Source organism: Perna viridis, chromosome 9 (assembly GCF_037379345.1).
Source record: "Perna viridis isolate PV_CMFRI_1.1 ecotype Kerala chromosome 9, ASM3737934v1, whole genome shotgun sequence".
NCBI classification, from domain to species: Eukaryota; Metazoa; Mollusca; class Bivalvia; order Mytilida; family Mytilidae; genus Perna; species Perna viridis.
In genome coordinates this window covers 41,391,405-41,410,309 of record NC_142453.1, presented here as the reverse complement: position 1 = coordinate 41,410,309, position 18,905 = coordinate 41,391,405, and the positions used below count along the sequence as shown (strand labels likewise).

General features: G+C 33.2%; 1 protein-coding gene across 1 annotated transcript in view; it reads left to right on the top strand.

Moving 5' to 3' along the window:
- The window catches only part of LOC148608561 (collagen alpha-3(VI) chain-like), a 59,107-nt gene that overhangs the window by 34,988 nt on the left and 5,214 nt on the right, over positions 1-18,905 (top strand). Inside the window, exons 12-15 of the mRNA XM_088543600.1 lie at positions 1,616-1,696; positions 2,762-2,779; positions 3,217-3,657; positions 3,986-4,129. Coding sequence (XP_088399726.1) covers positions 1,616-1,696; positions 2,762-2,779; positions 3,217-3,657; positions 3,986-4,129 — 684 coding nt within the window. The remainder of the gene's footprint in view (positions 1-1,615; positions 1,697-2,761; positions 2,780-3,216; positions 3,658-3,985; positions 4,130-18,905) is intronic.

Genomic DNA, 18,905 nt, shown 5'->3' with positions numbered 1-18,905 from the left:
ATAAACAAATATTCAGTAAGTCTTGTAATCAAGATATACCTCTGATAAAAAAACACAGGATGTAAAACGTTTTGCAGACAAAAGGAATGTTGTTTTGGGCTTTGTGTGCTGGCACGACAACATATTTGTCTCGTATAGTAGACAATGTTTTTGCTACATTGGGGTCTTTGAAAACTAATGTACCATTGACACTCATTGACCTCAAAATTAAAGACTTCACGACCTTTACCTACTCTGACAGAGAATCAATGTCTTTTTGTTCCCGTTTTATTATATTTCTTGCGTGGTCCTCAATGGCATCCATAAGAACTTTAAAGTTATAATTCCAATTTATGGAGCGTGGTTCACGTTATTTGAGACCATTGAAATGGACTTTAAACAGTGATTCGTTTTCGATGTTACCTAAATCTCCCCTAACGACGAATAAATATTTAATTTTATATATATTTGTTTTTTTGTATAAATATTTGATTTTCTGAATTGATATTTTGATTCACCTGTAATGAGCAAGTATTTAGCTTTATATATAACTATTTGATTTTCTGAATTAATATTTTTATTTTGTGAACATTGTTTTAGTATTATAATAAAAAATTGATTTTCTGATTAATATTTTGATTGTATGATCATATATATTTAGGTTTATGAATAAATATTTATTTTTACGAACAAATATTTTATTTTTACGAACAAATATATTATTTTATCAACATTTATTTGTTTTATTTTTATTTATTATGCAATACATTACATGCTATACCATCCTGGCCACAAATATGAAAAATAAGATTGCCTACTTTCATACACATTTCTTAAATTACTCTACTATATGCCAACTTAACCGATTGTTTAATTAAAACATTACAATCTTTATTATATGTGCTAATTGCAAATTTTAGAAGATATTTAAGCAAACAAGTAAAATGTTTAGAAAAGTAAAATACAAAATCGGTGACGGAGAGTTAGTTAATAACGAATACAGATTCTTTTTTCTAACCTGGAATTTACTTTTATGAGCAACTCGATGGACGGTTCTAGAAAAGCATAGGACGATTACCATCCACGTGCACCCGGTCCGAATTTCTCATTTCCTTTTGTTTCTATGTATGTATTATTCTGTTTATTTTGTGTTCTTTGTTGTGTTTCCCTGTTTTCCATGTCTGATCTTTGTTTCTTGTTATATTTTTATTCCGCTAGAAACCAAACGAAACGGAATAAACTGAAAATAATAACATTCGGAATTAGCGAAAAGCGTGAAGTATTTCCAGAATTTAACATTTCAAATATTTTTTCGGTCCTTTGACGACAGACTGTTTAATTCTTCGCCCATTGAAGTCAACAGTTTTCTTGAAATGTGCCAATACGGTCTGTTTAATAGTCAGACTCTTTATCTAATTATGTTAATTGTCTTGATTGCTTACAATTTAGGAATGTCCGCTTGTATGGTAAAACAGTTTGATGTAATTTGAATACATATATATCCGACCCTCATAGGCAATGGCTAAAATAATATCATTTTGGTGTCTTTATTTAAAGACCACTGCCCATGATACACCTTTATAAACTACATTATATTTATAAACATAATTTTTAATCGATGTTTTTTCTAATGAAGTACCAGCACCAAAGCCGGTTCCTACAACAACTCCAATTACACCAAAGCCGGTTCCTACAACACCTCCAATTATCACCACATGTAAGTATGGCACTATCTATATTCACTTCATTCCTTACTTCTGGTTCGCTATATATAATCCGTAACACCTTCTACACTACTGAATAAAAATGATTGAAACGTTCACAGGATCTTTATTACATATTACCACTATATACCTTGATCTACATCAATTTAGGGGGTTCATATATGTCTTTCATGAAAAAATCATAAAGAGAACCAGGATTCTAAAGGAAATCAAAAGAATGTAATTCGGTGACAAAGACCAGATATGGAAAAAGAACTAAAGCAACAAAAACATAAAATAACAAAATAATACATATAAAGTAACAAAATTAAATTAACAACTCAAACTCCACTAAAAACTGTAAAACTGTGGATATGTTGGGACCCATCTCTTATTCGTCAATTCGTTGATTGAAACTTTCACATAATCTGTATTGCATGTTTTAATCGTGCTCCTTTTAGTTAGATTTTAGTCTGAATGAATTTGCAAGTTTCACATACATTTGAATTTTCATTTAAGAATATGGGATAATTACCCCTCCTACACCACTGACGGAAATTTAACTAAATGAAACCTTCACAGAAACTTTGTGCCATGTTCTCATTGTGCTCCTCCTATTTTAGATTTGATCTGAATAAATCTGCGGGTTTCACATAGAAAACATGGATTTTGTCATTTACGAATATGGGGGACCCATACCTTTTGAACTATTCCTCCTACACTTCAGAATGCAATCGCATGAAACTTCACAGAATCTTAATGACATGTTCTCATTGAGCAATTCCTATTTTAGATTTAATCTGATTCAATTTAGGAGTTTTACATATATTTCTAGCAAAACATGGACTTTTTCATTTATGATTATGGGGACATGGGGGACCAATCCTTTATCGGTTACCCCTTCTTTGCCATTGATGTGTGCACCCCTATGTAAGATATTGATCCAAATTAATGCAGATGTCAAATGTGCATATTATCGAATAGTGGAGGGGGTATAAAGTATCAAGTTAGTGATTTTCTTTGTTTCTTTGCTTTAGGTTTATTATAAATACAATGTGTGTGTTTTTTTTTTATTGTAGCGATGCAAATGGAAGAAGGTAAGTTTAGATTAATTAATTTGCGGAGTTATTATGTACAAAGACAAACTATGGGAACATTTAAAATTGACATTAAAGTCATATATCTCACTATGAGAATAGCGTTGTACTAATTTAACTGACTATCTTTTTCTATATTTGTTTGAATATACTGTTAAACAAAATTGGCCGGTCAAAATCAAACGCATTAATCAATATCAAACGGCAAAACGACGGTTAATAACCTCATTATTCTGTTCAATTTAACACTTAGCTAAAATAGATCACTTTACCAATTTATTGGATTGCCAAAAGGTGGGAAAACCTGACAGTTTATTCATTTGAGGTTAAATTGACGCTGGTATCCTAAATTGCCGTATTGTAGGATGTTTAGTATTCAGCAAGAATATGATTTTATAATTTCTAAGTTCCATGTATTATATTCAATTAATTTGTAGGATGTAAAGAAACAGTAGCAGATATTTTCTTCGTGTTGGATCAGTCATCAAGTATAGGCACCGAAACAAACTTTAAAAAGGAGTTACAATTTGTTACCAAAATTATTGATTATCTTGAAATTGGTGAACAAAAAACTCGAGTTGGAGCATTGAAATTCAGTGACAATGCCCACATGGTGTTTTACCTTAGCGGGAGTCAGACAAAACTTGAACTTGCAAAAAGGGTCAACAAAATTACGTGGAAAGGAGGGGCCACTTACATGGACAAAGCCCTTAGGATGGTCCGTCTGCAGGGGTTAACTCGTAGACATGGATCAAGGGCGTTTGAAGGAATTCCTCAGATTGTGGTCATTATAACGGACGGAGAAGCATCAGATACGAAAGCTCTTGGTGCGGAACTCAAACTTTTTCATGCCCAGAATTATATTGTATTCGCAATAGGTAAGATTCTCTGTATTTGGCGAGTTTTATATTTATAGCATGTTTTGCTAGAAATATATGTGAAACCCCTAAATTGAATCAGAGTTTGAAATAAAATATGACCCGTAGGTTACCATTAACAAAACGTGGAAAACCACTATTATTGAAAAGTGAATACCATTTGAATTTTGTAAAAGCGCGAACCATCGGAGCGTCTGTCTATTATAAACATCCCACAAATTGTTTATAAAACATCAATTAATTTGATTCTATTTTAATTCTATGTTTTACGATCTATCTTATTACAAATCCAAACATTTTAATAGTATAAAGTTATTTTTTAAACCAGGAGTTGGACCACGTTTAAAAAAAGACGAACTTGAAAAGATTGCCGGTAATGATGGATATGTCTACCATGTACTACACATGCAAGGTCTGTCGGACATCAGGCAGAAGTTACAGACCAGACTGTGTACTGAGAGTAATATTGCTTGTAAGTCTGATTTTGTTGCAATATTGTGATTACAACATTTAAGACGTTGTCCATGCAGAAACCAGGCAGTGGGTTACACATTATAAATATTGTTTTCAAAACATTTTAATCCATTTCACATCACAAATGCATCGTTTCTCCAAGTTGAATGTTGTGTTTTTGTTAGGTTAAGGAGAAAATAAAAGAAGTAGGAAGCATTGGAATAAAGGAAAATGGAAAATAACATTAAATCGTTTCCTGATCCTTTCAATGTCGCTTTAAAAAAATCTTTTTACTATTTGACATTCATATGATATGAAAATTACATTGACACAAGCAATTCAGTGGGATACAATTTACACCGTGCCAACCATTTCTTAGGATCTTCCTGATGTTTACATGGACAGCCTCTTAATAGTAAACGAACCATTGAGATTGATTCATTTATTATTAGACTTCCGTCATTCACCTTATGGTTTGCTTTTTATCATTCTTGTTATAATTTCCTTGTTTTGTCCTTGATCATTTATTGGTATTCTCCCTCAACATTTCTTCTTCAATATTTATTGTCAAAAACGATATGATTGATTTGGGTTGCTTCCTTTTCATTATTTCTAAAAACACACTTTTTTTTGAATCCCCAATTATGAACAAAAACTGACAGTTGCTTGTCTACTAAATATGAAAAGTATGTTGTCGTACCAGCAGACAAAGCCCAAAACAACATTGTTTTTTTCTTGTCTGCAAAACGCTTTACATCCAGTGTTTATTATCAGAGGTAGACGTAGAAAATAATAGCAGTGATAAGACCTATACTGCTACCACACTCTCCAAAGAAGAGATTGTGGAAAACCATAAATCTGTGCTATCCTCTTTTGGTCTCTCTACCAAGGACGATGATTGTGATTTACCGTCTATGTACTGGATTCCTAAACTCCACAAGAATCCATACAAACAACGTTTCATAGCTGGATCTGCAAAATGTACCACCACACCTCTTTAAAAACGTTCAACTTCTATACTCACAACTGTCAAAGATGGAGTGCAGTCCTACCACAACACCTGTTACTCCCGTAGTGGTATTAATTCAATGTGGATCGTGGAAAATTCGAAAGATCTTTTGGAGACTATCAATTTAAGACTATTATCTGAACATAATAATATTAAATCCTATGATTTTTCAACACTGTATACTTCTATTCTCCATACTCAGTTAAAATCTCGACTTAAAAACATTATACATCGTTGTTTTTCAAAAAAAGATGGTACACCTAGATACAAATATATAGTTCTTGGTAGAGATTCCTCATACTTTGTAAGAAATAATTCCAAATCATCTTCCAAATATACAGAGGAAGGTGTTTACAAAATGCTGGAATTTTTAATCGACAACATATTTGTCCAGTGTGGTGGACGTGTTTTTCAACAAACGGTCGGCATTCCAATGGGAACAAATTGTGCTCCTTTACTTGCTTACCTATTCCTTCACTCTTATGAGGCTGCTTTTTTAGCTGATCTGATCCGAAAGAAAGTATATCGTTCGGCTAGATCCTTTGATATCAGTTTCCGCTATATAGATGACGTATTATCTTTAAACAATTCTAATTTCGGGAATTTGATACATCGCATATACCCCTACGGACTTGAGATAAAGGATACTACAGACAATGTGAAGTCAGCCTCATATCTTGTCCTACACTTAGAAATCGATAGTAAAGGGAAACTATTGACCAAACGTTACGAAACAAGTGATGATTTTTTATTCAGAATTGTCAACTTTCCTTTCATCTGTGTCAACATCCCTTCAGCATCTGCGTATGAAGTGTTCATATCACAACTCATACGTTATGCCAGAGCTTGCCGAAACTACGCAGACTTTTTGTGTCGCACTAGAACTCTAACAAATAGGCTTCTGGAACAGGGTTATGTTGCTACAAGATTGAAGTCATCACTACAGAAGTTTTATGGTCGTCATCATGAACTCGTGGATCGTTATGGTGTGTCCATCTGCACAATGAAAACTGATTTATTCAACGGGTCATAGTTTTCCTTTCCTCGTTTGTCTACCCCGGACTTGACTTTTTATGAGCAACTCGGCGGGTTTTTCTAGAAAAACAGAGGACGCTTACCCTACCGGTGCACCTTGTCCATGCTCCCAGTTTTTAGTGGAGTCCGAGTTGCTCATTTACTTTTGTTACTTTGTATGGATGATTTTAATTACTTTATGTTCTTTGTTGTGTATGTCTGTTTTTCATGTCTGGTCTTTGTACATTCTTTTGATTACCGCTATAACCTTGGTTCCCTTGATTATTTTGTAACATCAACACAATGTTGTGATTTTATATTGGAAGATGTTTTTAATCCGTTTCATCCTTGTAGATGATTATAATAAGAAACCTTGATGAAAGGAGAAAGACGACAACAACAATGAACAGTGTCCGGTTTTTTGTTTTAATCATTCAAATAAATATGCACGCATTGACAGAAAATGTAGTTGTGTTTCCTGATAATTTTTTTTATATTTCATATATTGTAAATGCCTTTTCCGTAAGCCCAATATCAAACTCTAATCATTTGCAAAACATACAACACCAGCACGAAATCATAGAAACCATAGAAGACAAAATTCAGGCAGAACAAAAAAACAATTGCAAAAACCTTATTGAACACATATGAGAAACGAAATGTTCCAATGTATTTAAGCTTGCAGCAGTCGTCTCTGTCATATCTACTACACCAAATTAAAGAACGAAAACCCCATTTCTGCTTTTTCGTCTCTTTCAGCTCTTAAATATTTAACATTCTTGTCTTGCCTACATACTTGATGACTTCTTTCGGAATAATTGCGTTTTACTTGTTCGCTTAAATATTTTCTAAAATTTGTTATTAGCACATATTATTTCCATTGTTTTCAAGAATTTTGCTTCTTCTATCAAATTTAAAATGCCAAAATTGTGTTAAAGACTAATCTCACTAACCAGTTCTAACGTTAGGAATTTCGAGTAAATTAAATGGAATTGTCTCATGTATAAAGGCATTGAAATAAGCTTCTAAAAATACATGTCACCGTACTTTGAATAAAGATATAGCAGTTCAAACATTCGTAAAATCGGACGTTTCTTACTTTATTTTGATTAAGGAGGAGAACAAATTCCCAAGCAAAGGAGGGGGAAATTTATACATCCTGGTTGTATATTTTTTCCCCGTGTCCCTACTCTGATACTGCATAGATGTTTTTTTTTGCATATGGACGACAATCAATCATATAGATGAAATCGATAATTCAAGTGGGCTAATAAATGAAGTTTAAAGACCGAGCGAAGTAAAGCAAGAACACTTGTGGGGATAGAATTTGTAAAAAATTTTGATTTCGTGCAAAAACAAAAATATCCTCAAATTTTAAGGGAGGAGCATTCGCCGGATCCTCCCCTCTGAATCAGCGCCCTAATTAGATACTCCGTGTGAAACTTTTTCTACATTTTATACCACAGTAAATGAACTGGTAAATTATGTCCGTTGTCAAAATGTAGTCGTGATTATAGGTAGGACAGACGGACAAACCAACGGAAACCTGACATTGAAGGAAGATTTCCCAAAAAAACCTTTGAATCTCGACGTCAAATTGCTTCTACGGTCAAAGGGAGATCAATCGCGAATTTCGCGTAAAAGTGACGTCACAAATTGACGACAACGCCATTAAATGCGCGTAAACTATAGTGTGATTTGTCTTCAAAGAATATTTTAAGCGATGACCAACGTTATTGTACGTTAAATGTGTAAAGTTAACGTAACGTTAAAACTCGAAAGTACGGTGTGGTACGTAGAAAAAACAAAACAAAATAATGAAACAAGATTGTGCAAGAAAATCGTAAAAGCATAGAAACAGACGGGCACTCAGCATACAAAAATATGAGATACATTTGTATGAAAAATACAATAAATTCAAATCAATACATGATAGATAAAACCAGACACACAGAACGTTGGAACCTACTCGAAATGGAATGTCTTTCGTCAGTAACTGTTACATGTAAACTACGTGTCAGTAACTGTTACATGTATACTACGTGTCAGTAACTGTTACATGTATATAACGTGTCAGTAACTGTTACATGTATACTACGTGTCAGTAACTGTTACATGTATACTACGTGTCAGTATGGAAATATTGTTACTCTTGCTATCACTTGATTCAATTGAAGAAATAACTATTGGTTGTTGTTCACATTTTTATACATGTTGATGGTTCAAAGTCCTTGATATTCATCGGACAGTACTACAACTACGACGTTTTAGTCAAATGTACAAAAGACACTCACTGGAGTTCCATTTGTCTTTAATTTCATTGCGACCAAGAACAATATGACTCCTTATATAAACAGGAACCCCAACATAAGATCAAGATTAATGACTTGTTTCCGGTAGTAGGCATATTCCTCTGTGTGTTCCCCAACTTTTGTATAAGCAAACCTTACTTTCAAGTGAGGCCCAACAACAAAAATAATAAAAGTTACGGTAACAGAACAACTGAACTTCTTCAAAATAAATAGAAACGTTAAATAACGACACGAAGACTCATTGATGAAAACATTGTCAAACACTATTCACATAAGGACGAAATAATTCATTTCGAACCAAGAATCATAATGCAAGCACAGTAGACAACTTAAAAATAGTGGACAAACATACCTAGTTTACAAAAGTAGATTTGGCAATGACATATTTTGACTACTACGATAAAAACAACTTTTCCAAATTACACAAAACGATGATTTCAGTCGAAAATATTCACATTTATTAAAGTCAGACTCGTTTAAGGATATTCGTGAACCGGGAGTTTAGAACATATTTTAAAAGCATTTCATTAAATTCAGTATAAACTAAAACTCAAAATAAATGTATTTTGAAACAGCCAAGCCATGACATAGATACAGGAGCAGATTAATTAACATATTAAGGTGTGTTATGATTAGAAAAAAAATCATTATCAAACACATTCACTTCTGGAAGAAGACATTGGCCTCTAAATATTAATAAAAAACTATTGTTAACGCAATCTCAGCATAACGATGTGATTATAAATTAACAATCCTGTCCTCTAAATTTTCAGTGGAATTATCTAACTGGCAAGAAAGAGTGAATTGGCAATTACGTCGTCTTTGATTTTAACCTCGACCAGAGTGCAAACGTTCGGGCAAACACAGAACAATGCAGTCAACAAATTATTTGCCACGTTTTTACTTTTACATGTACGGCTCTAGTAGGTATGGCAAGGGTACATTTTGTCATTAATTATACAGTTTTCTTTCCATTGAAAGGTTTTAGAACGATGCAATCGATAACAAGAATTTCTAGCGATTTGTTCGCTATTTTGATAAATACAGACAGAAAGGACTTCCCAATATTATCCGGTACGACAGAAGCAACTGCAAACTTCTGCAATAGATTTAATATGGATGCAGGCCAACTGACTTAAAAATGCTGCGATAACATATAATAATGTTATATAATATTCTGTCAACCCTAAAATGATTTCAACTTTTACTGTTGAAGAAGCTCGAATTGCTTCTATTGCACTAATCTTATCTGGATCTTTCTGAACAATAGAAGCTGAAACTACATGTCACAGATATTGCACTTTTGCCTGTCAAAATGACACTTTGAAAATGAGGTTTTAGAAACAACAAACCTGGTGATAAGTTGATAGTTTTGCACCACTAAAAGCATCAAACGATTCTTCAACACGTGAATGGGGGAATGATCCTTATGCGTTTTTGAATTCAATATTCGATAATCAACACATAGTCTTAATTAGTAAATAACTTTCCTTCTAAGTGATATTATAGGTGATGCAAACAGGCTTATTTTTTCAGACAGTCTTCTTGTCAATGCCGATTGTTGACAAATTCTGATAATTGTATTTTTTTTTTATTTCTGACAACATTTTTCCCTTTCTGTCAGCTGTTTAGTAATATAAGTCGTAACATTGTAAACATAACGAGTATCAAAGAGGCATTTAAAAATAAACAAAACATGTCAGGCTAAACTCCTAAAGGATGTTTCAGGTGTTTACATATCATTGAAGTTTTTGAAAAAAACCAAACTTTTCACAATGCAGTTTGTCTCCATTAGGTAACTTTATTAATGACTTATACTCGACGTCAGTTGTTGCTCGTTATTGTTTTGAATTTCTATTTTCGTAACATTTGCGATTCGGAACTAGAGTTGTCTTTCTTACAACTCATATTGTGTTAATTGACCAATGTCTAATAGTAGGAGGTACTCACAGGTCGTTTCTGCACTTTAATCAGCCAATAAAAATCCTTACGGAAAAATCCTATACAAAAATCCGCCATCTTGGTTTCTACGGTTCCTATTTGTTTACAAACAATGTTCGTAAAATTTCGGAGATTTCGGGTAAAAACATTAACTTTTCCCGCCAAATCGGAAGTAAGTAGACAACTGTATGTTTATCTAGTCTGCAGTCGTTGACACTCGTTAAATTAAGCATTTAAAGAACACGGATTTTCAAAATCAGAAAAAATCGATTTCTTGCCAGAACTATAATTACAGGTCTATGATAGAAAAGACTTGTCTTGGTCTGAAAATTCTGAACGATAATGTAGTGTTTATATTCTTTTTACGTGCCAGGGGAGGGTGGACTGGGGTTTTTTGTCGATCGTCATAATGATTTCTCAACAGATTCGGGAGTAAAATTAAAACAATGAACAATGGTGAAATTCACTGCGTGTGTGTAGATTTCAAAACACATATTTACTGTCGAAGAACCCAAGAAGGCAGACCCCTACCAGAAATTCTATATCATTCTACGCAGGGAATACCTAATTATTACATAAAGTCTCTGTTTACAAATACAAATTTTTAAGTAGTGGACCCGGCAATTTTTTTGAAAATCTACTAATCTGCCTTTGAAAAAGATGTCTTCAAATCATTATCAACAATAATGGAAGTATGTATTAATGTGTATTTATTATGAGTTTTTGCATGGCACAACACATGTACAATGTAGCACAAAATTTGTAGTCCATATAAACTGTTACCATATCAAAAACAATCAGACCATCATGATGGTACAAAAAGTACATAAACATCATTTAAGTTTGACATTTAGAAATACCTACTCTGGTCTCAATCATGGAATTGATTTGGTGGCTGTGTTAACTTGTTACAGTCTTATCCCATAGTAAATAGGGCAGTGAAAAAAATGCACACGCCACCAGTCTATCTTTCTTATGTCGTGATTGTAAAGTTTTTGTCTATCAAGATTGGTTTCCATTTCATGTGAATATACAACCTTAGTATAATTCCAAGCACCAGAGAGTGGATCGCTTGCACGAAACCCCCCACACCACACCCCCCCCCAAAAAAAAACAAACCAGCATCCCCTCTTTTTCAGAAGGAAATGTTTGGTGCCTTCTATCAAACGCCATCATTGCAAATTATAGTTTTTTTTATTTGGTAGGAGTTCCATTAATGTAATATACATGTTCATGTTTGTACAGCACATACATTCTTACTACTGTTTCTATATTTTGTTTCCTTTACTTCTTGAGGAGTCATCAAAATTTTTCCCAAATAACCTGTCTGTATGCTTAACTTTAGCAAAGGATGCTTAATGAGGGGCCTGATGGGGGTGTCTCATCACGATTCACGAGTTGATTTTTTTGTCAATCACGATTCACAGAAAATAAATTTCCAAGATCACGGATAACGAAAATGTAAAAAGAGTATCCCCAATCAATCTTGATAATAGAGATTCAGAAGCTGGTTGTTGGTGTTATAGATTGGTTCAATTAAGCTACAATCAAATACATTACTGGCTCATTACTTGTTTACCTGTTGAATTCTCCCAGGTTCTATATCAAACGCGCTACTTCAACTTTTTAAGCCAAGAAAGACAACTCAATGGAACTCTTTATTTCCGTAATGGAAAAAAAATCATGAGAACGAAATATATGTCTCAATCACGAAGAACGTACATAAAACTCCAATGAAAATGATTCACGAACAATGCTTTCATCACGAATCACGAAAAATAAATCTGTAGAAAGCGAAAATGCGCGATCACGAAGAACGAAAATAACCCATCAAGCCCCTCCTTAATCCTTTGGTGCACATGGTCCATGTTTTGGCTTGAGTCTGGGTTTCTCATTTACTTTTGTTTCTTTGTCATATTATTTGGTATATGTCATGTTCTTTGATGTGTATATATTTTCCCTGTCTAGTGTTTTTCCTATATTAAATAATAAATTCTTTTAATTCCTGTAGAATCTTGGTTCATTTGATTTCTCTTTTTAGTTTGTGTGTACAGCCAAACTATTATATCAATGTTTTTGCAAATATCTTTGGATCTGATGAAATATTATGCTCATAGAGGAGTTTTGTGGAAATTCATTCCTTATATATGTAAATTAAAGACTTGAAAACATCAGAGATGAAAATTATATAATTAAATGTCAAATATTTGACAATAACAAGGTAGAATGAAGGTTCATGCAATATAAATACATAAATAATTACAAGATGCAATGATAACACAATTACTGTCATAAAAATATAATGCTACTTTTGTTTAACAATATCTAACATAACGCGGTGGACGTGTTTTTCAACAAACGGTCGGCATTCCAATGGTACCAAATTGTGCTCCTTTACTTGCTGACCTATTCCTTCACTCTTATGAGGTTGACTTTATAGCTGATCTGATCAGAAAGAAAACAATATCGTTTGGCTAGATCCTTCAATCTCAGTTTCCGCTATATAGATGACGTATTATCTTTAAACAATCCTAATTTCGGGGATTTGATACATCGCATCTACCCAAAATAACTTGAGATAGAGGATACTACAGACACTGTGAAGTCAGCCTCATATCTTGACCTACACTTAGAAATCGATGCTAAAAGAAAAGTATTGACCTTACTTTACGACAAACGTGATGACTTTTCATTCAGAATTATCAACTTTCCTTTCATCTGTGGCAACATCCCTTCGGCTCTTGCGTATGGAGTGTTCATATCGCAACTCATACGTTATGCCAGAGCTTGCCGAAACTACGCAGACTTTTTGTATCGCGCTAGAACTCTAACAAATAGGCTTCTGGAACAGGGTTATGTTGCTACAAGATTGAAGTCGTCACTATAGAAGTTTTATGGTCGTCATCATGAACTCGTGGATCAATATGGTGTATCCATTGTCACTGATTTATTCAACGGGTCATAGGTTTCCTTTCGTCGTTTGTCTACCCCGGACTTGACTTTTTATGAGCATCTCGGCAGGTTTTTTTTACAAAAGCCGAGGACGCTAACCTACCGGTGCACCTGGTCCATGCTCCCAGTTTTTAGTGGAGTCCGAGTTGCTAATTTACTTTCGTTACTTTGTATGTATGATTTTAGTTACTTTGTGTTCTTTGTTGTGTATGTCTGTTTTCCGTGTATGGTCTTTGTCCCTTCCCTGGGTTACATTCTTTTGATTACCGCTATAACCTTTGTTCCCTTGATTACTCTTTCTATAATAGCACATTATAATGGGAACAAAGATATGAATCAACAGTATAATATAACTATTTACCATTCAAGTTTGATTTTATAAACACAAAACTATAATTAAATTCAAATATAAATACATTCATGAAAAGATTAGTACATAATGCACGCATAAACTGTATCACATATGTTGCTTTATATCACAGTTTCAATATCACAGATTTAAGTTTGTACTGTCCTATGAGCCACTGTGCAGGTTGGGCTGATGTAGCCATCAAGCCAGCTGTCCAAAAATCATCACTTCCCAAGCAGTGACTTAATATTAGACAAAGTTGTGTTGAGAATAATGTTCTGGAGATGTACAAAAATCTCTAACTGTAAGCATGTCTGAACTGCAGTTGCATCGAAGAGCAGAATGAGACATTTCATACATACATGTACAAATATACAAAATGTAGTTCAGATAAAGATGATTAAGAAAAAAGTATTTGAAATTCAATATAAGGTGAAAGATTAAACTTGAGACTATCAATCTCTCTATTAATTTTCAAAGAAAATTTTCTATTGTAATGAGGAATAAATGGTCTTTATTTAACTTGTACATGCACAAAAACATGCTTATTAAATTTCAAGAATGACATTACTGTTCAGTATCTTCCTGTGGCAAAATGAATTGTTGACTGAGGTCCCGGTAGTTAAGAACGGAAAAGCACCGAAGACATACATTCCTTGCAAGGGCATGTTTTGTGCTGCACCTGTTATGAACCCACCGATCACACATATCACAATGAAACCAATCAATGTGTTTGTCCTTCCGAATGGACTTTGGTGGCTCGGCGTTGCCACAGGTGCGGCACAAAATCTCACCAGCCGGATCGATGTCATCAGAGATATAGTCATAGTCACTGTCTTTTTCTATGTCATCACCCTCCCCCACATCCAAAATACAGTATGGAATAGTTTCCTGGCTGTTATCAGTGTCGGTATCGTCCGTCCCAGTAAAAGCCACACGTGGCTAGGTTCTTGACAACAGCAACAGCGGAACAGCGGAGATACATGTACGTATATCCATGAGTTTCCCGAAGTTTTTATAAGCATTTTATTGACTTCTTTAAATAAGTAAAAACAAAATAGAAAAAGACTTGAAAACTATCAGAAAAGATTTTTTTTTACTGAAATGTACTCTTAACCTATATTATTGTATTTGTTTGATTGAAGGAAATGATGAATTTTCTCCTTGAGGACAGTCACTTTCTGTTACTTCCGGGACATTACTTTTTTTTCGTTAGTATTTTGGGGAATCTTAAGGGAAATTTTGAAAGTACACATAATAACCGTAGAGCTCACACCGCTTCGCAGCGCTCGCTATAAAGTAAAATTGCATATACAAATTCTATATGAAAAATGATAATATTAAGTACTAACATTCTAAAAAATCTTGATGTCATGACCAAACCCTGCTATAAATGATATCTGAATACGTCTCTTCAGGCAGGTTTGACGTGGCAAGAGATATCTTGAATACGTCTCTTCAGGCCAGTTTGTCATGGCAAGAATTATAAACTGATTCTCCTTCCTCATATGAATATTTGTCATTAATATATTTATTCTGATAAAAGTATCGGGTCTTGTTTAGCGTGTGTAGTAAATCCCTTCAAATTACTCTTCACTTCCAAAACTTCTCGATTTTCTTGGATAGTGAAGCCGTTTGAATCACGGGTATTTAACAAATCGATGGAAAACACTATTTAATGACAGTTTCTTTCCCAATATCAGCAAATTATTCGATAAAAGTCAGTCCTGCTTTTTTTGGGTAGATTTAAAGCATGAAACCCTGCATACACATAGTCATATATGATATTTGAGCAGTGTTTGAGGACATAATTGCGTGAAGATCATTTAACCCATTGTTGTCTATGGTATTTAGGCTTCTAGAGAACAACGATTTAATGTTGTTGCTGAAACATAATCCATTCTGAACATGATGTGGACATTCCTGGGGAAGAGAAAACTTTAATATCCATTCCATTATAAAAAATATTGGTATGAATAATGTTCTTAGAGAACTTACTCCTGTAAGGGAAATTATGTCATGTAAAAAGCCAACAATTAAACTATGCAGTTCATTCTCTTGTTTAAAAAAAATCTATATTCATATATTCATATGCGAATAACTCATTCGGATAGAAATAGTAATCATGAGATCCAAGATTAAAAAAATGTTTCAAACGCGCATAAGCGATCTGTATTCGAAGTAGTAATGATCTTGTGGTCATTTACTAAAATACAAAATATGCCAACTTCATATATTTTAAATTTCGATATGCTGTACACGTGTTTCAAAGAGTAACTTCTCATTAGCAGCATTAAAATCAAATACATGGAAAGATCTTGATCAAAATATCAGTTGTACAGAAGAAGTACTCAAAACCAAAACTATCAAAAGAGGAAGCCTAATCCATCACCGACAGGTTGTACCATATGTAATGCAAACAATGAAGCCTCAGTGTTTAACCAATTTTAAATTTGGAATACCACAAGATTTAATTTATAAGGTAGATTAAATATGATATAATTGAGGTCAGACAAGTCCGACTGCTGGGTTGGTAAATACCCTGGGTGACCTCAGGATCAGCAGCGGTATCCACCCAGTGGTTCTAAATTACAAAATATACCAGTTTTATATATTGTAAATTTCGACATGCTGTACACGTGTTTCAAGGAGTAACCTGTCATCAGCAAAACATTTTTGTACCATGCTACACATCTAACAATTAGGTTTCTAGATAATCGTTATTTTTCTACAAAATTGAAGCCATCGCAACACAAATTTTATTATTGTGATCATGAATTCGTGGATTATAATTGTGTATCTTATGGTATAAGGAAAATCGATTTGTTCTTCGTGTCCTAGTTTTCGTTCCCTCTTTTGTCGAACCTTGACGGGTGCTTCCAGAAAAGCAGAGGACGCTTATCCTAAACATGCACCTGATCCATGCTCCATGTTTTTAGTGGAGACCAGATTGCTTATTTACTATGAGTTTTTTGTAGAATTGTTTTTGCTCTTGCTCTTTCTCTTGTGTTTTCCCCATCGTGTGTTTATATTTCGGATACCGCTAGAATATTGATTATTTTGTCGACGTGTATGGCTTAACGTAATTAAATAGTCAGTCATTAAAATGTAATCGAAAAGCTAATTATCTTAACATCGTAAATGAATATCTCTTTGGATCAAAAAGAGACTCGGGATCGATGAAACATATAATCATGTTAACACAATGTTAATATTATAATTATTTTGTTTCTTAATGTAAAATGATATGTAAGATATATATATTTATATATATATATATGCATACATGTTTTTTTTCTAGAAATATATTTTTTGTAGTTTGGCTTTTTTACAATTTATTGTATTTATTTTTTTCCTTATTTTGTATGTGTTAATTTGGTTATTTTTTGTTTTTTTTGTCGTGTGTGTCTGTTTTCCATGTCTGGTCTTTGTCCCTAGATTACATTCTTTTGATTTTCGGTAGAATCTCGGTTCCCTTGATTTCTCCGTCTTCCGAACATTTTGGTTGTGTTCGTGTATGGTTACATGATGTGTAAATAATCAAATATTATTAACTCTTCTGAATTAATTAAATGAACATGTTGGCATTATCAGTCACAATCATCTATCGTAATTAATTCAAACAACTTCAATTAGCTGTGGGCTTCAGATGTTTTTTTTTTACAGATAGAAAAAGTCAAAAGATATAATTTGTAAAACCTTGACTTTTTTGACAAGTTTGATATTTGTAAAGAATGAAATTGTTAAATGTTATACAGCTTGTCTGTCCCATAAAACTATTATGAAGCCAGTATGACAATTCTAATCGAACTGTTTATAGTATAAAAATATGCCAAAAGGTTCAAGTAAACACTTCGTCGATATGAAGCGCTATAAGACACTCGTCATTCTTTATGTAAGTACCACAATAAACTGCCTTGATTTTTACGAGATTCTAAAAGACGTTTTGTATATTTCTGTATATTGCGTCGTAGTATTGTATGGAATGAAATCAATAGGTAAGAGTTTACAAGTACAGCGATTGATATTTTTGTTGATTTAAAAGAAAAAAAAAGAAAAAGAAAATAAAAAAAACCTACCTATTAGGGAATATTCTAATATTAATGTTAGTTTTACATTTCTTCTGCTATTTATTTTCGTTCACTATTATTTCAGGGTTTTATATTTTAAGGCATGAAATGATGCATTGTTATACATTAAGAAATGTATATATACAAATGATTGAAATTCCTGTTTTTCTTAGATCAAATTCAACTTTTTTTATACTTGTAAAAATAAATTAAAATACAGTTTGTTCGGTGTATTGGTCTTATTTCCAAATTTAAAAGTTTTTGTCATAGTTTATTTCTGTATACAACCGTCATTTTTCATTTATTAATCTTTTGAAAACAGAATTCCAAAATTGATCCGCTTGAAATCCAAAACGTAGTTTTTCCGTCCAATCATTGTGTTTGCCATCGATATAGAAGGGTCTAAATTGTTTATGTCAATAACTTGGGTAGTACATCATGTTAACAATATACCATTTTAAGACACGGAAAATAAATAGGAATTTAGATGACACAGTTATTTCAAAATGAGAATAAACAAATAATTGGGTTGGGTAGAATTAGTTTGACGCACGCTGATGTCCTAAATCATTTTATTGTGGCAAATATAACAACACCAAGACTGATGATTCGTCTTAGGCAACATGTTTAACAAATAATGGACCACATAGCAAAAGACCCTGTGGATGATGCAATGGTCAAAACAACAAGGTATGTCTTGTTCATTTGCGCATCCGTGCATTGAATGTGAGAAATATGGCCCAGAAATGTCATTTCTTCGAAACGACCGAATTCTGAGTCAACTGCAAGTCATACGTACCATAGGAATACTAGCTACTAGATTTTACAAAGTGATATTTCGTTAAATGACTTTTATTCGTCAATATTTAGTTCAAGCACTTCGTCTTCGGCGTTATTTTTGTTACTGTGTAAAACAGAACGTATAATATAAATATTTTTATCTGTTAGTTTAATACATGTTAAGTGTTTAAAGGGGAGATTCTTTTTTCCCGGATAATTGTAACGTGAATTGAACTTAAAATATTCAAGGTACTCGTTGTTTGTGGAATGTAAAAAAATTCTTAATTTTGAATATTTTAAATAAGGTAACCGGGGAAAAGCTCAAGCTATAAATTGTCAATAACTTGGTGATCATTTATCTGCGAGAT